Source organism: Pogona vitticeps, chromosome 5, assembly GCF_051106095.1.
Source record: "Pogona vitticeps strain Pit_001003342236 chromosome 5, PviZW2.1, whole genome shotgun sequence".
In the NCBI taxonomy this organism is placed as follows: Eukaryota; Metazoa; Chordata; class Lepidosauria; order Squamata; family Agamidae; genus Pogona; species Pogona vitticeps.
The window spans coordinates 155,919,728-155,944,603 of record NC_135787.1 but is presented as its reverse complement, the minus strand read 5'-3'; the positions used below and the strand labels follow the sequence as shown (position 1 = coordinate 155,944,603).

Here is a 24,876-nt window from a genome sequence, read left to right as displayed (position 1 = left end):
TAAAACATCCCCTGAAAATAAGCCCTAATGCATTTTTGGAGCAAAAAATATACAACCCGGTCTTATTTTCGGGGAAACATGGTACATGCATTTTTGCTGATCAGCACCTGCCCTCCTCTTTAATACTGTGGCTATCTGGCCAGCTGTATAGATAATCTTGACTTTGCCCCCCCTTTTTTTGGCTACCCCTCCCACAATGCACTGGCTTCTTAGCTGTCTAAGCAGCAGCTGTTACAGAGATTGGCAGGTGATGAGCAAAAAACTCACCATCCTCCTCTTTTCCCCAAACTCAGTTCTGCTGTGTGGCAGCAGGAGGGTTTTTGCCAGGGTGAGCACAAAATTTGCAGAGCCTGCAGGATGTTAGGCTCCATAATTGTAAATAGGGTACTGATCTTACTGAACTACAAGCACATTATGTTAGGTATAAGAGCTGAGAAGCCTTGATGAAAAATTTTTTAAACCTCAGCCATGGACTTAGTTTAGCCATTAACTGAAATGTTGAACATTTTGAAACTAATGTAATGTTAAATAATCATTTTATTGATTTAATGCAAATAATGCTTTCTGACAATATGGCTTTTATGTTAGTTTTTACACAGGAGATGGTGAAAATGGTTGCTAAGATCTTATCTATGGACATATATGGTCATTGACCTTCACTGTGTAATTCTAATTTGATATGTTGGTTCCAATGCACAGTGCTGAAGTCAGTATATTGAGGACAAGATGAAATGGTCCCATGAAATAACTTTATTTAGCAATGTATATATTAATGTGTGAAAGGTTCTGAATAGAAAAGGGCAATTTTATCTTTTAAGAAAAATAAGAATAAAATACATAGACTGAGATATTTAAAATACATAGATTTAAGGCTTCAGCCCTCCATATAACTACTACAATGAACTCATGGAGATTTAATGCTGAATGCATGGGTAAGAAGGGTGGTTCATATGAAAGCTTATTGTTAGAAAAGTATTGACTATAAATCAGAGAAACTAGAAAGAGGCCTATAAGGTCACTGAGTCCAACTTCCTGCTCTTTCCCTTGAATTCCTCCAATGTTGGAGAACTCACCACTTCTCAAGATAATTGGTTCCACTGTTGTACTACTGCTCTAACAGGAGGTTTTTCCTGCTATTCAGCTTTCTGTCTAGAAACAAATGAGTGGTATACTAACCTAATTGGCAGCAACTCTCCAGGATCTTTTTAAAAAAATAGACAGGTGGTGGTTGGAAAGATCTTTACCAAACTGGAGATGCCAGCCTTGGGATATCGTGCATGCAAAATATATGCTCTCTTTGAGCTGAACTGTAAGTGGAAAAAATGTCTTGCCAACAGAAAGGAGATAACAGTGATTCTCTTCAGTATAATTCAACATTTTCCACAAGAGTTGGTTGGGTTCTAGCTTTATAAAGCATCCTTGATCTGAAATACATCTGCGACCCATGTTCAGATTTGTGCTTAGTCATGGAAGCATACAGAACTAGACTGCACTCGGGGGAGCAGGATCTTAAAATAGGATATCTACTTCCTATTTTGATTTTATGTTTTGAGGTCCTTTTTTTAAACTTGGGAGTCTTTGTAAACTCCCCTGCCCTTTGGAAAAATCACTATTCCTGAATGCTTGCAGAAGGAAAAAAAATAGAGTATCTACTTCCCATTTTGATTTTATGTTTTGGGGTCCTTTTTTAAACTTGGGAGTCTCTGTAAACTCCCCTGTCCTTTGGAAAAATCACTATTCCTGAATGCTTGTGGAAGGAAAAAAAATTCACCCTTCCCCTTTAAAAATAGATTATTTCCCTCTCCGGCTGGGGCTCCTGAGGGGCTGCATGCAAAGTGCAATTTGCCCACCCTAAGACAAACATACAGAAACTGCTGCCAACAACTACACTTATGAAATCCAGTGCTACATAATAAAGGAACAACAGTCTTTGTAAACTGTTTCATTTTTTTTATTTTTGGAGGTTTCAGATATAAAAAGTCAAAATTCTTACATCAGTCTTTAAAAGAAAGCCATGCACACAGTTCGAAATCTTTACAACTTAAACATGTAGTTTGCCTTCGAATTTTTATGTCTCAGAAACGAGCTGAGCAATTGTTTCCAACATTTTGACAACAGCCAACTAGTTTGCAATAAGCACTGAGAATGAGATTTTTTTTACTTTTAATGTCTTGTACAACCTATATAAGTATTCTTGCAGTGTTTCAATTATACATTCCCAATTAACTATTTACTGTCTGAAATTCTGTGGCTTTGTACAGTCAGTTGCAACTAGAGTAGGCTCACTGAATCAATGGGGATTTGGTGTGTCATCTCCATAAATTCCACTGATTCAATAGGCCTACTCTAGTTGCAACTTTCTATGCTAAGCAACAGGATGTCAGCCACTGTAACAAGCTTCCACTACCTTAAGTCAAGACTTGTATATACTTATCTGTTAGTGATCGATCCCCTGATGTCACAAACCTGGTCTTAGTAAGTCCAAGACATAGACTGCCCTACAGAATCTGGTCCAAAACAACTTCTATCCCTCTGCTTGTGAAACCAGCTACAGGTTCAAAAATCACAAGAACAGAGTCCTAGATTTTCTTTCCACAATGCGGTTTACTATATGCCTTGAATCCCTCCAGATTTCATTGGAAAAACCAAACCTCTTACAGGTCTTATGCAATTGTCACATAATCCTAGCTAGAAAGGCATTCACTGTTATACTTCACACATACATGTTGCTGCTGTTCCTCTAAACTATTGTGAGCATCTTGTTCAGTATTTATGCAAACAGAATTCAAGCTGAGGTACTGTTTGTGTCCCTGGGTGCATGCAACCAACACCTTGTCAAATCAGCATGGCAGCTTCCACTGCTAGAGTTCCACATGCAGGTAAATACTGAACAGGTTACTGCGTTACGAAATCAGGCAACATTCACTTTTTTGGCTTTGTGTATGGTAGCCAATAGCCCAATGCATCTTTGCCATTCCAGTGTATTGCAGCTAGGGAGACTCTAAAATCTGAATAAGGGGCTTTATCTTAAATTGCATAGGCTGAAGAGATCTGTACACCAATATATTTAAAAGTATGTGGCACAGCAGCCTAGAGTATTTATAAGCCATCGCCTTTGATTTGGTTAGCATTGACAACTGTACATTTTTTACATAGTACATAATGTTAGAAAGGAAAGTATTCATGCATTATTAATATGCAGCTTCTATAAGCCTGGCATGGTTTTATGTTCCAAAAGCAAAACCTGAGATGAAAGTAGTTGCAGGAACCATAAATTCATTTGTTCTTATATTTATCATTATATTTATCATGTTACTACCATGTGATCAGTGAATAATAACTGAACAATGCATAGGAGTGTGAGGATAAAGTGCCAACTCAGAATTTAGGAAAAATGCACATATATTAGGAACCAACCATTTTCTCAATCTGATTAGTATAAACATTCACATTTACTGATGTGCCATCGCTCTGTAGTTTAACATTTCTTTACTTCATCTAAAGAAGCATTTCTAGTATAAAACTTTCTGTGACTTACTGCTCTCCTCAAATATCTAAGATAGTATCTCCTGCCTTACCTGTGTGGTGGATGCTCAATTGTATATATATACAATTGTATATATATATTGGTAGTACTTCTGGCTTTTAAGCAGCACTCACAACTATTCAAACTTCCTACTGATGTTCCTTATTTAACTGCATTTATATGGCACAAAATTGTTCCCGCATTTCCAGAGGGAAAGTTTATGGCACCAATGTTTTCCTTAAAAATTGTAACAGCAAGTGGCTTGATTTATAGCAGCATTTTTACACCATGTGTTGATGTGAGTGTGTAAGGTTTTCACTTTTTCTCAGATAGGGCTCATTCCTTTAACAGCAGTGTGATAAGCAGAAAGACAATAGGTAAAGATGTGAATGGAAAATATTCAACTCCTGATGTTTCTGCCTGTTACACAGCTTTTAGGATACCGAAGTCCCAGGTGGTCTAAATTGTGTGAGCAACACTATTTACATTACATATACTTTCCACTTTACACTATATACTAGTTGGATTATTTACAGTAGATTTATGTTACATAGAAATAATGAAAAAACAGCGTTCACAATAGAGGTAGTTCTTTACCTCAACCACAGTTCCAACTTCAAAGAAGAAGAGAAGTTTCACACTTTTACATTTCTGAAAACAGAACTTTGATTCAGAAAACCTCTACACCCATGTTTTAGTGGCAGACATTAAAACAGGACTGAAACCCATTATGAATCAACATACTGCCATTTTCTTAAAATTCAGGATAGCTATTTTCCCAATAATGATCCAACTCACATGTTCTGGAAACAGACTGCGAAGGATCTGGGATGGTCTCCAGTGGTGAACCAACACCTCCTTGAACATCAAAGAAAGCCAATGCTGACTATTTGGGGGGGGGGTGGAGGGGCAAGCAGGTTAAGTGATTGGCTTTTTCCTGTTTTGGGGTTCTAATTGTTTCGTAAGGTAACTTTAAGTAAAAGCAGGATGACGGATTGGCAAGGGTTGACAAGCTGGCACTGCTCCAGTTAAGAATTTTGGATGAAATATTTTGGAGGAAGCTTCACACAGAAGGCACTTTTTGTTGATTTTCACTGCCTTTCAGCTCCTCCATATTTTTTAATGAATTACAGATTTGTCTATACTAAAGCAAAGTTCCCCCAAACATTTTATTATTTTCAGAAGAAAGAAATTAAACCCAACTAAATGTCAAGTTATAAATTCACTCCTTTTAATTAGGTACTTAAATTATCTATGCTTTAAAAAAACCCACAAAGAGGGCCATTTAAGGCATCTTTTTTAAAATCCCGGTATGGCTTTGGTTTGCTGAAGTATTAAACATTGCTAAAAAAGAAAAAAAGGTGTTAATGCCTGAACATTAAGTGTTCACACACTCAGTATTTCAAAGACTACATATACAGCACATGACCACTAAAACATATCCTGTTGTAATAAACAAAAAAGTAATTCCAAGCTTATCTTACAGTAGAGGGCAGCCCAGAAGTCTGTGCTGAAGTAACGTAGAGAGAACTGTTATCAGGATGGGAAGAAACTACAGAATTTCCATTTGTTGGCGAACACCCTAATTTCAATTTTTCCAAGTACTCTGCATGTACAGGCTTGTGGCACTGAAGAACTTTGATTGCATCCTCTACTTTAAACCATTCTCTTTTCCTTCCTATTAATACAAAAAAGAAATAAAAATGTCAAAGTTCAAATAACAAATTTTGATATTCAAGATAACAGGAACAGTATTTAGTACACCTAAACTTGCTCTCCAACTTCCAATATCTGAAAGATGCCAAACTAGGCAAATACAGTAAAAAAATGATATGCTCTTGAGATCCATTATTCTTTAAAAACATGTTTCTTATCTCAGTAGCAGATAAACAGAACTGTGAAAAGTATAGGCATAAAGGAAGCTAAGAGCTTCAACCCTGTTCTTGAGATTTCCAAGCAGGTCTTATGATCTTAGGTGCTGAATAAGGATCCTGAGCACACAGAGCTATAAATAAAGGCTTCTTATACTACAGCTGGCTAAATGTGTCAATGTGAGATATTAACAGTTTGGACTCAATTTTTAACATGCAAATTTGTATGTCTGCTGCCTTGCCCAGAAGCAAGCTTCCTGCTTTCATCTACCACTTATCCCTCCCCTTTGCCACTATTCCATTCTTGTTAATTAAAACACAGTATTCTGAATATTATTAGATTCTAATTTTAAGTCAGATTCTTTCAATAAATGTGCAGCTTAGACTATCTCTTAACAAACAATTATGTCAGAGTTGTAAAATGGAATTATATGCTGCCATAGATATGTGAATACTATTATTAGAGGATCCCAGTTACTTAGCATTAAAACAATGAAGTCTTAGCTGCAGTAGTTTTACTTTGAACCTTAGAAGTACATCTATAACTTAAGTAGTATGATACTGCAAGTTCGCAGTTGTGTGAAAGCTGTCCTAAAAATAACACTCTGTCCTGAGATTGCATTACAAAGTCAGTGTATGCATAGCAGAAAAGGGCTTGCCTATATTAACTGAGTCTTCCCAGTCTTCCAGAATTTCAGTCACTGTAAGAACATATACGTAAGTCCTATGCTTCCGGTCTTGATTCTGCTTTAGTGCGAAGAAAAGAGAATACAAAATATTTAAATTTACATTTACAATATTAGAGTTTAAAATAAATTATAATCCACCTTTTCAATATAAAATGGTGTTAAAATAGTTAACATTCCAGAATTAGAACAAATCTCTTATAAATTCAGTAGTTATACACAAGCTAATAAATTAGACAAAAATCAAGAACATGATATTAGCTGCATCAACACTATATCTGCAATGTACTTGCTGAAATTAGAGACAGATGTAAGCTTTATGTTCTACTTGCTGAGATATAGTGGTGACTCCACTTTGTCCACCAGCATTCACTTTGTTAGGAACTCTGGATTATGAGATCTAGCACAATAAAATTGGCCTTAGAGCTACACAAATAATTCTGAACACTTTTTTTGAATAGCAAAAATAGACAACCACTGTGCAAACACATTTATTTGCAGATCCTCATCACTGCTTTCAACTGCATTTGCAAAGTTGTGGATTTATTTATTTATTTATTTATTTATTTAATTTATACCCCGCCTATCTGGCCCACCGGACCACTCTAGGTGGCTTCCAAATATAAAATCAAATAATAAAACATAGACAAATACATAATAATCAAACAAGAACAGCAGTAAAGATAAAAAGGAAAAGTAAGAAAAAAATCAAGAGTTGGCTGGAGGGAAGGCCTGAATAAACAGCCATGTTTTTAATTGGGTTTTAAAGGTGCCCAGCGTGGGGGCCGCGCGAATCGCCGGAGGGAGATTGTTCCAGAGGCGAGGAGCCACCGCCGAGAAGGCCCGGTTTCGTGTCTTCTCCTTCCGGGCCTCTCTCAGCATCAGGCTCCTCAGCCTCACCTCCTGACTCGCACGGGTGATCCGGGTAGACCTTGGTGGGAGGAGGCGTTCCGCCAAATATCGAGGTCCTATACCGTTTAGGGCCTTATAAGTAAGCATTAAAACTTTGAAGTTGACACGGAAACAGATGGGCAGCCAATGCAATGCGGCCAGCCTTGGAGAGATGTGTTGATATTTTCTCACTCCTGTAAGGAGCCTGGCCGCCGCATTCTGCACCACCTGAAGTTTCCGTGTCAGCCGCAAAGGCAGCCCCACGTAGAGCGCGTTACAGTGATCTAATCTTGAGATTACGAGCGCATGCACCAAGGTAGTGAGCGCCCCCATGTCAAGATAGGGTCGCAGCCGGGCAATCCGCCAAAGATGGAAAAATGCGGTGCGGACTACCGATGCCACCTGAGTTTCCATGGTGAGCGTCGGGTCCAAATATATGCCGAGGCTGCGGACCCCACTCTTCGTGGCCAAGGTGGTCCCCCCCAAATGTGAGAGAGCCACCCAAGCCACCTACCACGGGGGCACCCACCCTCAGAACTTCCGTCTTATCCGGATTCAGCCTCAGTCCGTTCTCCTGCATCCATTGCAGTACGGCCCCCAGGCAACGCTGAAGGGAAAGGACAGCATCACCTGCAGTTGGTGAAAAGGAGATGTAGAGCTGGGTGTCATCGGCATATTGATGACACGACGCCCCACATCCCCTAATGACCCCACCCAGCGGCCTCATATAGATGTTAAACAGCATTGGGGAGATAATCGACCCCTGTGGAACCCCACAATTGAGACTCCACGGGGCCGAGACGCTCTCCCCAAGCTGAACTCTCTGGGGACGGTCCCCGAAGAAGGAACGGAGCCAGGCAAGTGCCAAGCCACCAATTCCCAACTCAGAGAGCCTCCCCAGGAGGATACCGTGGTCGACGGTATCAAAGGCCGCCGAGATGTCGAGGAGGACCAGCAGGGAGATTTTGCCCCTGTCGGCCTCCCTCAGCAGGTCATCGTACAGGGCGACCAATGCCGTCTCAGTACCGTGGCGCGGCCTGAAGCCCGACTGAAATGGATCCAGGGCATCCGTTTCGTCCAGGTGAGCCTGGAGCTGATCGGCCACCACCCTCTCAACCACTTTGCTCATGAAAGAAACATTGGCGACAGGCCTATAATTGCCAATTTCGTCCGCCGCCAAACTAGGTTTCTTTCTTATGGGCCTAATGAGTGTCTCCTTGAGGGCAGATGGAAATCTACCCTCAAGGAAAGACTCATTTATTATTACTGTGGCCCATTCCGTTGTTATCGGCCTGGCTGCTTTGATTAACCAGGCCGGGCAAGGGTCCAAGGAGGAGGTGGTGGCTCGGCAGCAGTCAAGCACCCTGGAGATGGAATCAGGCATTACAGGCTGAAAAGAATCAAAAGTCACTGGGTAAGATGGAGCGCTGGACATCTCTGCTCGACTCACTGTTTTTAAAAACGGAGAGAGCTCCCGGCGGATGGCCTCCACTTTAGATTTAAAAAAGGCTGCAAACTGGTCAGGGGAAAAACTAGGGGGAGGCCTATCACCTGAACCAGTTCCAGATAGGTCGCGCACTATACGGAATAACTCCGCCTGCTGGTTGGACGCTTCGCTTATCCGGTTAGCGAAGAATGATCTACATGCAGCCTTTACCTTAGTCAGGTAAAGGTTAGTTGCGACCCTGACAGCTGTCCAATTGTAATCCGTCGGGTTCTTCCTCCACCTACGCTCTAGCCTTCTCCTATGTCGCTTCATCGCTTGGAGCTCCTGGTTAAACCAGGGTGCAGGCCGAGCTCTGAGCCGGAGAGGGCGTTTAGGTGCGATCGTGTCTATAGCCCTAGTGGCAGCGATGGACCAGCTGTCAACCAGAGCCTCGACAGGAGCGCCAGCCAGGTTAGCCGGAACACCTCTCATGGCCTCCTGGAATTCAACAGGGTCCAGTAGCCTTCGAGGTCGGACCATAGAAATAGGTCAGGATTCAATACATTTCATAGATCAGTAAGTTTTCTGGACCTATTAAGAGTTGAATCCTAAAGACAAGATTCTTATTCTGCCTCATTGGCATCTACAATGCAGATAGCAGAGAAGTATTGATATTCTGCTGAATCAGCCCTTATGATTTTTGTCCTGTTCAAAAAGAGTCCCTGCAGTATTTTTGCATTTTGTTTTCTATAAGTACAGAAAAATGTTAAATAGTCAATCATTAATTCAAGCACGTATGTCTAGGTACCACTTCTCCAATCCTGTATTAACAGAAGTATGTGTGACACTTTATAAAGTACACATCTAATAATAAAATAGTTGAACAGCTCACCTCAAATATGCCCAGCAATCTGCCTAGTTTCCCCTTCACTCCAGCCTGCAAACAATAAAGATAATCAAATTTCTTTTCCTTACCAACAACTGATTCCTGTCTTTTTGCAATTCACTTATTATATTAAACATCAAGTGTCTGTGTTGCAGCATGCAGTTTCAAGATCTCTTAGTTTGTGCTCTAGCCTACAAACTGGATTTTAAAGTACATCTCCCTGAAACAAAGCTTCTTCAGACCACCTGTTCTACTCCTGCAAGTGGTTATGTGCAAGACTCAACTAGCTTAGAAGTGTTCAAATACGTTGCTGGCCTTATTTGTTTTGAAGAGCATACATTCAGCAAGCCTACAACTAGTTAGGCAAAACTGAGATGTGGACAGATGTGTGAATAAGATTGTGCATTACATTAATATACTTCAAATTTTTAGCCCTGAGTATTCAGACCTGGCTAACGTAGCTTGGGTGGATAGAAGCTGGAAGGGAATCAACAGGCAGATTGATTCTGTGTCCTACCTCAGCCTCCCAAGCCTTGCAATGTTTAGCCTGTTAAAGTGTCCAAGTAAATTTAGTATTTTAGTGGTACATTGAAGGTATTATTACCTAGGTTTTAGGGGTATTTCTAGGTGATTTGCAATAAACTGGAAAGAGCTTCTCAGTTAGCTCTTTAATACTGGTAATCACTGAGTGACTCTTCCAATCGCACATTATACTGATGACATCAAAGAAAAGAATGGGGGGTAATGAGATGCAGATTTCTATAGGAAGTATTGTTGAATACTAACACTCAAAACCAACACCAAGACCACATATTCATATTCTCAGGACTATCTGATACTAACTGTATGTCTGTTGCATCTGTTTCCAATTCATTGCTCTTGTTTAAAATGAAAAATGATGCCACAAGCCTTGATTGTGTGGTCCAATGAGTTGATCACAGCTCTAAGTGAGTTTTTTTTTTACAAATTACTGTACAGTATGCTGAATTAAAACTGTTAAACATTACATAGACACACAATGATAATCTTACGAGACTCTTAATCTGCCCTCATATCCATATTTGAAATAAAATATTTTTAATTTTTGTACTTATTTAAATTGACAAATGCTTTTGTGATGAAGAGAATGCTCCCAGATTCACTTTAAGGTCCCAGTGGAATTGGTTTAAACATTTAAATAAAAATATAATATTTTAATTAAAAAATTAATAATATTTTAATAAAATATACAAAGAGGTGTACAAATTCACCGAGTATGCAAGTGGTTCACTGTAACACATTGTTAAATGCAAGATACTATGTCTGAAAAAAAGACTGTCTGTCACTAACCTACTATGTTAGCATTTCAGCTCAGAGCATCTGGCTGATATTTTTAAGCACCAAACATTAATAACTGCAAAACAGCCTTCCAAACGTCTTAGTTATGTAAGCGTACTGACACTATATGAGACAAGATGAATTTTGCAAAATAAATATTATCATCGCCCGGTAACTATTTTATGGTTAAATTTCATTATAAAACTTGTCTCATTAATTTCAGTGGGCTTACTTTTCATATGATTAAGGCAAGGCACAAGCCATAGCTATCTGTTCCTGTTTATGGAATATATTCACAGAGAAGTATTTAATGGTACTACTGTTATTCTGGTTAAATTATTTCTAAACACTGTTTCTAGTGGCAAAGGATCATGCAATAATAGAAACTACTGTTAACAGTTTCATAGGCCTCTATAATACTGTATCAATTCATAGTACTTTTCATGACTTATAGAAGCTTGTGTTGGCCAGAAACCTACGCTGGGTACAAACCTCCTGCTATCCAAGCAAAGTACAGTATATCTATGCTTAACATATTTTGTGCCGCAGCAAAGTGTTGGAACAAGACAAGAAGTTTGCTCCTTCCTTCCCTCTCTTTGAGATTCTTTTAAAATCTCTGTATGAATTAACATAAATGCATGATTGGCACAACCCAAAGTGCACGTCTCTCAGTTTAACTGCTGTGCTATTTTGATAAACTATGAGATTTGATGACCCAAACTTTAAAGCCTGGGGCAGCTGATTATGGAGGATAAAGCAGGCAGCCAGACATGTTCCACATCAACAAAGCTACACTGTTGTTTTTAGATTCAGTGGAAGAAGATATTCTATCACCAGCAATGAAGTTAAAATTCAATTGCCTTACCAGATGGCTTTTGCATATGCAAAGGGGGATGAGCAGGATCTTGTCTTTTTTTGCTTAGGCAGCAAAATATTTGGGGATTTTATATGCCATACTATGAATACTAAGACAGCTGAAGATTTCTGCTGCCATTTTATATGTTTGCCCCAGGCTCCCTGAGGAAACTAGCAGTTGCCACAAAGGTAGTGCAAAGAGATGGAGAAGACTGATTCCTTCTACTGCCTGTTGTGCATAAAACTTGCTTTCCCTCAAAGAGTCAATACTTCTTACATAAGCAACTTACGTCTCATTTCAAAATGAGAATTCTGAAGTTTACCTCTTCATAAACTTCTCTGACAGCAGCACCACCTGGTTCCTCTTCTGGTTCCATCCCTCCACCTGGAACAATCCACTGATCTGGGTAGCGACTACTGCTTACCAACAGCACCTGCAAAGAAGACATATCACTTTCTTATCACTGTGTGAATTTAAAATTTAATGGGAGACTTTATGAAACCAGATTCTGTAAAATCAAAAGATAGCACTAAATAAATTAATCTAGGCAAAAAGACACATAAATGTAAATTAACACAGAAAGGCTACAACTCAATGGCTGAAATCCTGTTGCTTAGTGCAGTAAGTCACTGTACTGTGGACCAGTGAATTGTTGGGTTTTGGTGAGTCAAAGTCACAATTATAGTAGCCCTATCTAAACCAATTGAACTTATGGAGGTTGTTCACTCACCAAATCCCCACTGATTCAATGGGCCTACTCTAGCAGGACCCATACAGAAATACTGAGCAACAGAGTTTCAGCCAACTAAAACTAAAAGCAAACCAAACTAAAACCACTTTCCTTTTGCATTGTTAGGAGAAGCATTATACATTTAAATGGCTTTTCAAGTGACAAATAATCCATCAAGTTTCATATATGTTGCTCTAAATATTTATATGGTTCATTGTCTCTGTACTCACAGCACAGTGGTTAAACAACAGTCAAGATGCTGCTCATGACCTGAGTTTGATCCCAGCTGGCTTGAGGTTGACTCAGCCTTCCAAATTGAGTACCTAGCTTGCTGGGGAGGGGCAATGTGTAACCTGAATAATTGAACTGTAAACTTCTAAGAGTGTTTCAGCACTGTGTGGAGTATATAAGCAGCACACTTTTTATTGTAAAATTGGTTCTAGAAATAAAATGTGATTTATTCAAGGAACTCAAACTACTCTGACAATTTTCTATCAATTTCCTTGCTCTTCATATTCCCCCCACCCCAAAATAAAAACAACGTCTCTCTTTCTCACTCAAGGGCCAGTATCTAATACTGTATGTATTCTCTTCAATACATGTAATCTTTGTCTACCTTACCCATTCCCAACCTATACTGGCCAGGGTTTCTGGGAGCCGCAGTCCAAGAACACCTGGGTTCCCAGGCTGAGAACCACTGGTCTATCTAAATAATAAATACTCATATGGATGATCTCTATGGAATATACTTGTGGAGTGCAAAACATGTAGATTACTATAAATGTGTACAATATTCTCATTATTATCTCAATAGAGTATAATATGCGTGAAAAGGCTCCAATTTAAAATACCATGGCAAGAGTCCTTTTGGTTATTTACACTTGTGTAAGTGAAAAAGAGTAATTGCAGCTGCAAGCTGCTGCTAGTTATTTTTTCTATCCCTTGTTGAACACCAACTTATGCAACTGGTATACAACGAGGAATACAAGCAGAGCTTTAGCTCCAATTTGTCACCAGAATTTATAACACAGCATTTCTGGCAGTGCAACCAACCAATAGGATTCTAGCCACTAACAACAAAAATAGAACCTAATTCAAACTATTAAAATACTCCTGAGGCAAAGGATTAAGAATATTCCTCATACTGCAAACATAGCCAATTTCTGTCTACCTTCAATGAAAGCCCAAAATGTTGCCTTTTTTTTCTTGTGACAGTACATGAATTTTGCAATAGGTTTGGATTAATGCGTTGTATCCAGAAACTGCATGGAAATATTCTAAATGTCTCAGAAAAGCCCTCTGGCTTTTTGCAAGAACAAAAGAAACTATGATAATTTTGGCAGAAATAGTCCTGAAAGTCAGAAATAATAGTACTTACTAGATGCCTTTTTCTACAGACTGGATAAATTAAGAACAATCCACATAACAGAACACGAACACTTCAAAAATACCAATTTGGGGGGCTAATCAACCAATATAATGATAGTATTTTTAAAAAGCCATTCATATCCTGTCAAAAGCCTACAAACTGATAAACAACTTCAACCTTCAAAGACAACATACACATGGATGGAAGCCTATCACTGTATAGACAACTATGTATAGAAAGTATAGAAATATTATGTATCCAGCTACAGTGGTGCCTCGCATTACGACATTAATTCGTTCCAGCGAAATTGCTGTAGAACGAAAACGTCGAAATGCGAAACTAAAAAGGCCACTGAAACGCATTGAAACCCCTTCAATGCATTCCAATGGGCTGAAAACTCACTGTCCAGCGAAGATCCTCCATAGGGCGGCCATTTTTGGTGGCTATCTTGAGAGGAATCCGTCCCAGAAAACAGTGGGAGCCATTTTATTTACCCAGTGGCCATTTTGAAACTGCCGATCAGTTGTCCGAAAATCGTCATTTTGTAAAGAATCAGCTTTGGGAACCGATCATCGTAAAATGAAAAAACCCTATTCAGATCATCGTTTTGCGATCACAAAAACGTCGTCGTAATGTGGTTTCATCGTAATGCGGGGCAATCGTAAAGCGGGCACGACTGTATTATCTAGAGATCTGGCTGGCTGAATAGCTCAGTGGCTTAGGGCTAGATGAGGAATGAAGTGCTGTAAAAGTTTTTTTTATGTTCACTGATGTTATTAGTATGATGAACCTTATTTCTGTTATCTGCTTTGATTGAATTAATCTGATTGCTAAGATTTTTTTTTCTTATTCACTAGAAGTTTAGAGGGTTTTAAAAAAATTCATAACATTTTTGATTGATGTACTGGATTTCTCTGGATATTTGAGTAATCCCTACATCTGAAGTTCCATTCTCTTTTTCGTAAAATTTCTTAAAGACTTTAGGAATCATAGTTCAAGAATTGAGAAGAATAATCAGGCAGACTTTCTAACTTTGCCTCTATAAGATTTTAGCTAAGAAGGTGGCTTGATAGCTCAGTGCTTTAGATATCTGGCTGCAAGCAAGAGATTGAGAGTTTGATTTCCCACTGTGTGTCCTGTGAGAAGTGTCAGCCTGCGTTGTCACAGGCAAGCTGCACATCCCAGGGAGCTCCCAGAAGGGAATGGCAAGCCAATGCTGCATATTCTCTACCTAGAAAACCCTGGAAAGGGTTACCATAAATTGGAATTGATTTGATGCCATATGATGATGATGATGATCTAGAGGGCAAACTAAGCAGGGTCCAGTATTATTCTGAGTAATGCAAATGTGTACCACTAGATGCACTTTTAAAAAAAAGTTAAGACCTCAAAGAGAAGCAAGAAGGTGATAGACTAGAACCAACAGAGCCTGCACACTTTTTGTACCTTAGGAAGCAGATTAATTTGGTTGTCTACCTTGCAGCATTTGTTCATACTTGTTCAGTTTACTTTTGTTGGAAAAACAAGAAAGGCAATTTATATTGAGGAGGTATTCTACTGCATTTCCTGACATAGCCAGTACAAGGAATAAGGGAAGCTGGCAATGAGAACCAGTGGTTCAAAGATATAATACAGTGGTGCCCTGCATAGCGACGCTAATCCGTTTCAAAAAAATCATCACTATATGAATTTGTTGCTATGCGGGGCAAAAAAGCCCATAGGAACGCATTGAAACCCCTTCAATGCGTTCCTATGGGCAAAAAACTCACCGTTCTGCGGAAATCCTCCATGCGGCCACCATTTTCACTGCCCGGTATGCGAGGAAAGGCCGTGAAAACACTGCGGGTGGCCATTTTGGAACTGCCGATCAGCTGCTTTTAAAACATCGTTATGTGATAATTGGTAAGTGAAACGCTTACCGATCACCACAAAGCGATGTTTTCCCATTTAAAACATCGTTATGCGATCGCTTTTGTGATCGCAAAAACCTTATCGCTATGCGGATTCATCATTAAACAAATCGCTCGTTATGCGGGGCACCACTGTAATAATAATTTATTGTCACTGAGCTTATATACACCGTATACACAAAGAACACTCAGAGACCAGACCAAAACACACACACCCTCAAAACAACCCTAAAACCAGAACTCCGCCTAAGAGCACACAGTATCCACACAACACTACAGACCAAGTAACAGTAATATAATCCAACAACTACCGTATTTTTCACTCCATAAGACATACCTCTCCATAAGACGCACCTCATTTTTAGGGGAGGAAAACAGGAAAAAATATTCTGGCAATTTCGCCCCCGCTAGCACCGTGGGGGTGGAGGAGCCTCCCAAGGGTCCTGGAAGGCACTCTCCAACCCTTTGGAGGCTCCACCTGCCCTCCCCCGCACAGGGCCAGCAGGGGCGAAATTGCCAGCTTCCTGGAAGGTCGTGATTTCGCCCCCGCTGGGAGTGAGGGAGCCTCCAAAGGGTCCTGGAAGGCACTCTCCAACCCTTCCGAGGTTCCCCCCACCATCCCCCCGCTGGGCCCTGGGGAGCGCTTTTACAGTATTCGCTCCATAAGATGCACAGACTTCCCCCCACTTTTTTTTGGGGGGAGTGCGTCTTATAGAGCGAAAAATACGATAACTGCTAGTGATTCTTAAGTTCCTTGTTAAGTTCAATTATAGCTCTAGGATAAAAACTGTTAAAAAAGTGTGTCGTCTGAGTTTTAATTGCTCAGATAGGTTCAATTCTCGCAATTTGTTTGGTTTATACAATGGCAAATTATTTAAACTATTTTTATATTGCCTTTCTGCTAGAAAAGGATTCAAGATAGCTTACATAATTAAAAACCCAATATTAAGTGCCAAATACAGTAAATTATTCAAATATTACTTAGAATTCATTTATTAAAAAAAGAATTAAATAAACATTATATTTAAAATGTTAGGTAAAAACACTACAGAACAGGATTTAAAAGCAACAAAATACAAACCATTCCATTTAAAAATCTCTCATGAATAGCCAGTCATTAAGGAAAAGCATGCCTGAATAATAATTTCCCTTACTGTACTTAATTTAGGAATAATTAATTTGATGTTTAAAAGATAAGTATCCTAAGCAATTTCTGCTGTCACCCTAAATTTAATGATACTTAATTCCTTTTCAGCGAAGGAACTAATGCTTTACATAGTCATGTGAATGCTCACTAACAATTATGAGCGAGATTATTCTTTTGCATGGAAACACTAAGCTTAGTGAAATTGTTTCTATCAGCATTTACATTGTACAGGCGTGTTATCAGAGGTTCCAGTTACTACTGCAGGGAGGAAGGAGTCATTGTTTGGGCTGCCTGGAGCTTAAATGCATGGCTTTGTGCCATTACGTAAGATTCAGAGCCATGACATATCAAAACATAGCACTGTTTTGAATGTCTGACCCTATCATGAGTAGAGAAAATACATGTGTTTACAATAGCAGAAATTATTTGAAATGTTAGTTCTCCTTGTATCATCAAAAGTCAGTTCTAGGTTGATCACTGTAGGAAGATCAATTTGCAATAATGGTTATTCACTACATCATTTATGTGATGTAGGTTTTCTAGAGAATGCTGAATTATGAAAATGTTTGGAAGATTTTTCAATGCCCGATAAGAACATTACTTGCTTTAGCACATTTATTTATATTTATTATTTTTTTTCAAACATCCCTACAGCTCTTAAACATATGAAATGAAATACAGTATCTGATATAACAGTGTCAGATTAAAACTAAGAAATAGGCAGAAATCAACTTAAATCTCAACTATCATGCTGTTCAGTATGTGATCTTTGGCCACTCACATCTGTCAGCCTTCTCATTTTCACAAACATCTTTACCATGTACACCTTCTTGCCCTCTAATTCCAGAATACATCAGTGGGCAGCTCAAAAACCTAAGTCCTAGTGCAGTGTAGTGATTTCAGATTCACTGAGTTCTTGGGGGAAATTCCCCAAGATCAAATTCAAGCAAACAAATTAGACACTGCCCTTCGTATTTGTTGAAAATGAAACAAATATTAATCACAGTTCTAATTACGGTCTTTATTTGACCTGCTTAGCTAATATTCTATTGACATCAATTATCTTAAGTATTCTCTAATTAATAAAGTATATGAAACAGTGAGGTTATTGTAGAATTTTTCAGCTCACATCCTTGCATTATTCTTACCTTTCTGAGTTCAGTATAAAATGTAAATTATTTTTGCCTCTCTATTAACAGTTTGTATTGTATACAAAAGGGTTATATAGTAGGGAGTTTTATTCATTAGAACTTTTATGAGCAACATTCTTTGAAGTAATAGTCAGCAACACATGGTCGGTGCATTAATTAGTTATGTACCCTTAGGTTAATTCCAATTTATAGCAATCCCTTGAAGGGTTTTCTAGGTATACAGTACTTAGAAATGGTTTACCAGCCCATTTTTCTGAGGGAACTCTGGGACTGAGCAGCTTGCTCAAAATCACGCAAGCTGACTTGTGAACTATCAGGCACAGTAGGGAACTGAACTCCCAATCCTTACCTCCACACCCAAGTACCACACTAACTAAATACACTAACTGATCAGCTGGCATGTACACAACCAGTCTCTTTGGCCCCTGTGAGTAAACTTTATTGACAAAATCTGGCAGAACAATGGCACGCATCCAGTGCTTTAAAAAAGAACGTTTTGTTTTGCATAAAATCTATATCATTTTTCTTTTCAGAACTGCATGGAAAAGCTAGGGTAGTAAGAGGGGCTAGGGCCTCACCAATTTGGGATGCCATGGTCCTAGATCTGTAGAACATGCTACTTCCCACTCCTAAGAGCAGGGAAAAACTGTTGCATATCTCAAGAGGGACTCACTGATCAAGAAATCCCTACTTACTAGAAAAGTTTTTTTTCTGAATCCCATTCTGAATCCTGACAGAAGTGCCAGCTTCCTCTTCACTACTTGGAGCAACTAGATTCTGGCTAGCATTGCAGTGACTTATCGAAAGCCACAAGCAATCCCTGCCAAGTGGCAATCCTCTGGCAGAACAAAGTATATAGTATATATAATAACAGTGTGCCGTCATATACATAGTATACATTACTGTACCAAGATGTAACGGGCACTTGGGAATGTAAAAGCTGCAAGAAAAGTAGTATGTCCTTTGCAAATAACTTTTTCATTTCATACTTCTGCAGGAACTTAAATGTCTTTGATTTCATTATGAATGTTGAGAATGTTTAGAAGAACATGAAGTTAAAATAGACAATGAATCTAGACATCTGCATATATTTCTACCAAATATTACAGTATTGCACTTCTTCTGGTATATAGTAATCTCAATGTTATGATTATTATGGGATAATATTAAAAGATGCAAATTACTGTTATTCCCCAAAGCCTGACAAACTTGTCATCACCAAATCTACCAAGTCTCCTATAAGTATAAAACAAGTTATCCACACCAAAGGACAGCCTCTGTCCATACTTCTGGAAAATGGAGGTTTCCTAAGCTACAAATAAAACTTTTTGGGCAAAGGGGTTATCTGCAAGATGTTCATGATATTTAACCTCTTACTGTTCGAAAGTATACTATTCAAACATATGCTATTTGTTAAAAGATGTGGAGTAGCTTACTTTTTAGTACCGCTTCTACAAGAGAAGTTTATGGCAGAGAAACATTATTACATTCTGACTAGTTGATTCAGGTATGCCAAAAGACTGCATTAGTCTTTTTTTGCTTTCTCTCATGAAATAACAGCTTGGAGTTAAGAAAATACTAGAAGTAAAGAATGGTTTTCATATTCACATTCTGCTAGTAAACATAGTGGATGAAAAATATTTTAAATAAACAATAATAAATGTACTAATGTCAAGCAGAAGACTAAGGATTCCATCCTATGAACACACTTGAAAGGCAGTAACTTGTTTCCCATTGAGGAAGAGGGTCTCAACTTCCAGAATCATCTCTAGATGCAAAAAACAATCGCTACTCAGCAAAGTAAGATGCTTTGGATCTTTTTCAGAAGACAAATGTCAGTGACCATGGACTCTGGCAGGTATAGTTCCAAATATTTACAATCTGATAACCTAACACATTGAAGAACTCCATTAATTAGAAGTCTTAAAGCAACTGTATGATCACACACATGTCTTCATTGGGTTGCCTTACAGAGATGCAAGATAAAATTATATGAGTCCTAATAGCTGATCACTTCTACGTCCCTGGTCTGAAGTATGCAGTGATACAAACAATAAATAACTTATACTATAATGCATAACCTTAGTAGCTAGATGCCACTCTGCCCTTGGCTTCCTCTCTCATTCAAAAAACTTTTAAGATTAAATGGAATTTTAATATCTTAAAATTAAATAACCATCAGTATAGGTTTTAATGTTATTATAAAATTTTGTTCCCAACTCACCTACCCAATTTTAAGAAAATATTTAATATAAATAACTGTAAAATTCAAAATCTGATTTTTTAGTAGTCTTATTTTAACACATATCCTAGAGACATAAGTGGGTTGAGTAGAACAGTAATACACTCCTTGTCAACTGGCTATTTTAAGAACTAAATTCTTAGCTTACACTTTGTTTTTAACTGGATGGATATTGTTTCAAAAGTGCCATAATGAAAAGCCAAAAAAATAAAGGTTTATAAAGGTACAGCATTGTGACAAACAATATAATCACACATCATAATACTGGCAATAGGAGAGACACAGAGAAGAGAATCTTGTGCAAAAGCATTTCTATGCTTCCAGTCAGTGACAATTCATTTAGGTTAAGGGCTATGGACCTGCTGGATGTCTCTGTAGTATATGGATGCAGCATTTTACTTAAACAGCACACATTTTCAGCAGCAAAATCCAACTATATGGGTGCACTATACAATTGTGTTATACAACAGGAGAAGTTTTTGCCAACAGCTGATCCATCTGCTTTTGGCAGAACTATTTATTGGTCATGCAACAAAACCATCCTGTTATTAGTGCTGGGAACAGAAGATACATCTACCATCTGATGAAGGCAGAATTGTCCTGGTTTCTCTCTACTATTTCACAGCACCTCCAAAGGGAGGTATTAGTGCTGGGAACAGAAGATACATCTACCATCTGATGAAGGCAGAAGTGTCCTGGTTTGTCTCTACTACTTCACGCTACCTTCAAAGGGTAGGTAACTAGTAGTTACTACTCTTCAGACACTGGTGGTTTTTTTTTTAACTTATTGCTGAAGCTTCTGAGTATAAGAAGAAAAGAGCAACAACATTCTATACTTAACAGTCATGTCCTACAAGTTCTCAGGTGGATGAAAGAATGTGGCAATGTATCAGGCTTCTGAAATTCTGCTAGTGGGCAAAGGTCTAGGCCAACACCTCATTTTTAAGAAGCTGGATTGAAAAGCAACAGCTGAAAACTACACAAAACATAAAGATCAAAATGTACAGTATTTGTCTTCTCTCAAAAGGAACACTGAATTCAATGGCAACTGATTCCAAGTCTGCAGCCACATAATTGAATCATTGTTGCAGACTTTCAGGATTTTAAAAGCTTGTCTTTATAGGCACCAACAAGGATGACAGAAAATATGATACCTTCCTAGTCAGGTAGTCCTATTTGCTGGAACAGCTACAAAGGCAATGTATGTCTAAAGACTGCATTGTCATGTTCCCTAACGGTAAGGAATCTTGGCTACTTTACCCCACTATCAATGACTTAAGTGGATAAATATAAGTTCTCCTATTATGCTCTGAAGTTCAGGAACAAATGAAAAATACTGTTTAGTGCTATTGAAGACTTTAAGAGATGGTGGTAGCAAAAACAGATTCCCACATCTTTGTATGAAATTAACATAATGAACACTTTGTGCAGCATGTTATCTCTTTAACACATAACATGCTGTATGTGTATTTTACCTCACAAGCAGTTTTGTGGCAGACATCTCTAAGCACATCATATACTGTACACTATATTACACTGCAGTTATATATTTCAAGCACACTTCACTATCTTCCATTACTCTGGATTTTAACTTAGTACAAGATTGGCAGTCATTGGTATTAACAGGTTTATAGCCATTCTAAAGGTATCACAAAGCAGCAAAGATGGGGCAATAGAAAGGTATCTCCAGAACCGAGTAATAGAGATGGCTCAGGCATAAATAGGATCTAGTGCCGCCTACCTGTCTACTCTGCGAGTGAGAGTGTGTGTGTGGGCGGGGAGGGGGGTGTCTGTGAAGATGGTGACGGTCACAAAAGCAACTTGATCTCCCCTCCTGAAGAGGTCGTTGAACTCAAACCATGCCGTTTTCGGATACAGCCAGATCTATCCGGCTATTGACAGACTACTAAAGATGCGCAGTGCTCAAGGAGTTTCGTATCTCTATGACGAGTGGACTTTAAAAGGTAGCTGACTTGCTTGCTGTTGGGGCCTCTCATAAACCGGTTTAAGCCCGTTTTTTAAAGCTTAATTTCGCATCGAGTTTCCCTCTGCCCCAACACACCGTAGCTGTACCAACATATCGAGACCACTCGACGGGGGAGTCACTTCATTTTTACGCCCCCCCCCCCCCGCAGAGAAGCCCTACAGAGATATCGCCGGGCCTGCCTGCCGTGGAGAAGAAGCAGCTGAATTTCCACGTTTAAGCAAAAAATGCAGCTCTCGGTCAGGCAACCTACCAGGGGGGAAGGCCAAGGGCGGGAACCGAGCAGGCTCGCAAGGGGGCGACAAGCCCAGTCCGTCGCCCAGAAGCGCGCCCACAAAGAGGTCAGACGGGTCGATGGGCAGCGCCACGGGAGGGCCGAGGCGAGGCGCCGCAAACCCCAACCCCCAAGCCCAAGACCAGAGGCTGAAGGTGCCGGACCCCGATTTCCTCCATACCCCGCCGCCGGTCCCGGGGGGGGCTCCCTCCTCTCACCTCGTCCTCCCTCTCACTGCGGAAGCACAAGCACGCCGCCCGCTTTTTGAAGCCCTCCCGGTCGTAGGTCCGTGTCTGGTTTGGCTTGAACTTCATCATAGAGGCAGAGAATGTGAAAGCTGCTGCCGCTGCCGCCGCCGCCGCCGCCACTTCACTCCAAGCCCCCGGCACGCCCCGCCCGTGTGGGAGGGAGACGAAGATGAAGACGACGACGAGACGACGACGAAGGCTGCCCCTTTCTCTCCCCGGCCCAGCGCGACGAACGGCGACGAAACGAGCCGCAGGTTCTCGCGCCGTCAGGGAAAAAAAAAAACCCGAAGCGGGTTCCTCTCAGGGGAACCGAGAGCCGCGAAGGGAGCTGTCGGTGCCGCGGCCGCCCAGGAACCCAAACCACGCCATGGAGCCCCTCCGTCGGCTCAGCCGTTCTCCTCCTCCTCCCTGTCTCGTCGTCGTCCTCCTCGCTGGCTGGCCGGCCGGCCGGCCGTCTGTCTGTCTTGCCTCGGTTCCCGCGGCGACGCAGCACAGGCCAGGCCTCGCCTGACCCGACGTGCTCCTACCGCGCGAGTCAGTCCGTCACCGTCCCTTCTCCGATCCCTAGAAGCGCCACCACTCACCGCTCCGGCGACCGCTGGACCCACTATTTAACTCTACCGTAAATTCCTCCGCCCGCCCGAGGCGTCCCGGCCTTCCTGAGTTACTGCGCAGGCGCCAGTCCCGCCTTAGAGGTGGGGCAGATGGGGGAGGGGAGAGGCTGGAGTGAGGAGGATTTACCTGATTCAGGGAAGCTGGAGGGGGGAGGCGAGGGGCTAAGGGTAACCGGCAAGGCCGGTTTGAGGGGACGTGGAGGGGTATTGACGGGCTGTTCGTAGGATTACGGGGTAGCTGGCACTTCAGAGCAGCCACTATTGGGGAATTTTAGTTATTTTATTTAGCAGAGTATGAGTTATTAAAAGCAACAACAGAAACGGGGAAAAATCAGCTCAGTCTCTTTAATGGCCCCCCTCCTTGGTTTCTTTTGCTCACAAACTAGCACTTTATATGATAAAATGACTCTAGAAACATTTAAGGTAGAAAAAACGGTATCTTACAGTTATCATATGTCCTTATAGGCTCCCAAAGTATGGATAAATTGGATCTCTAGGGAGCTTTGGAACCTGAAAGGAAATTTTAAATTTAATTAAATTTTTAAATAGATTTCCGTTGCCACTTGATGACATAGTATAAATTTATGCCAACAGGATTTCAGACAAGAAATAAATAATCTTTAACCAAAGAATATGTCAGATCACTCTTTATTCTGCATCCTAACTCTAATGTTTGATATTAGTCTCTCCAAATTAGTCACATTAATGACGAGATTTGTGTTGATACTTCAGAGTACAACATGCAAGGTTTCACACAAGATGAGAAATTGTGTTTTCTGTTCAAGTACAGGCATGCCCTGTGGAGAGTGGGGCTACCCCATCTCTTTGCTCATACTGCCCTGCCTGATCTTATTGTTGATTGCTGTCCAGATACTCTTTGGGCTGTTTGTTTGAAGGATTGATGAAAGTGGCAGATAAAAAGAAAGATATCTGTCAGAAAGATCCATAAAAACCAAAGTAATTGCAGTTCTCTGCCTTAGGGTTGCTGCCAGTTTTCAGCTAGGACCTGTACATCTGGACATGCTACTGGGCAGCAATACTGGACTTTTGTAAACTTAAAAGTTTCCTTTCCAGTCTTCATTACATATGTTAACTTATTATCCATATTCTTCTTAAATTTTATTTTACATGGATAGTTCTCACAGGCCTATTTTTACTAGGAACAAGACTTGCCCTGTTATGTGAAAAGTGTACAAACAAAAGTATAATAATGCACATATGTGGTTCCAATGATATTTTAACATCCTTTCATCTCCTGACATAATAATGATCTCATTAGGCTAAATCCAGTTGGTTTCAAATACATCAGATCAATTGGATTTATGTAAGTGTTGACTTAAGAAGACGTGTTTGTTCCACAGGTCCATTCTAGTTGAGGCTAATAATTAGATATAGCCCATTATTATGAATTTTCTTTGTGATACTCCTGTAAAATCAGGTTTTAGGTTGCTTGCACGGCTGTTTGGTTTACCTCACATTTGGTTATGGTGCCTTGTAAACAATGGCATCAAGATACATAAAAACCAAACAGTCCATTCTTTTGTATTCTCAAAGGCTTTCACGGCCAGGATCCGATGGTTTTTGTGGGTTTTTAGGGCTGTTTGGCCATGTTCTGGAGGTTTCTCTTCCTAATGTTTCGCCAGTCTCTGTGGCCAGCATTTTCAGAGGACAGGAGCTAGAACTCTGTCCAAAAAACCCACAAGAACCATTTTGTATAATTAAGAAATATAGAGAGATCATCTCCAATC

The 24,876-nt window shown here is 40.0% G+C and overlaps 1 protein-coding gene across 4 annotated transcripts; it reads right to left on the bottom strand.

The window, feature by feature from the left end:
• Positions 1-1,929: 1,929 nt before the first annotated feature.
• NUDT4 (nudix hydrolase 4) lies at positions 1,930-23,233 on the bottom strand. 4 transcript variants are annotated; one of them, XM_020815984.3, is made up of 5 exons: positions 23,099-23,233; positions 11,782-11,892; positions 9,293-9,337; positions 6,057-6,144; positions 1,930-5,204 (listed from the first exon to the last, which is right to left on the bottom strand). In XM_020815984.3, the coding sequence occupies exons 2-5, from the start codon at positions 11,833-11,835 to the stop codon at positions 5,002-5,004; spliced, it is 390 nt and encodes a 129-aa protein (XP_020671643.1). In that variant the 5' UTR covers positions 11,836-11,892; positions 23,099-23,233; the 3' UTR covers positions 1,930-5,001. The 4 variants fall into 4 exon arrangements, with proteins under 4 accessions (XP_020671643.1, XP_078250953.1, XP_020671631.1 ...); XM_078394827.1 differs by having other exon boundaries at positions 6,057-6,141; XM_020815972.3 differs by lacking the exon at positions 23,099-23,233 and adding an exon at positions 22,485-22,737.
• Between the last annotated feature and the right edge of the window lie 1,643 nt (positions 23,234-24,876).

Coding starts and splice junctions, on each gene's coding strand:
- NUDT4 (XM_020815972.3), bottom strand. CDS start 22,583: ATGATGAAGTTCAAGCCAAACCAGACACGGACCTACGACCGGGAGGGC. Junction 9,338..11,781: donor TCAGAGAAGTTTATGAAGAG/GTAAACTTCAGA, acceptor TATTGTTTGCAG/GCTGGAGTGAAGGGGAAACT. Junction 6,145..9,292: donor GATTGCTGGGCATATTTGAG/GTGAGCTGTTCA, acceptor TTCGCACTAAAG/CAGAATCAAGACCGGAAGCA.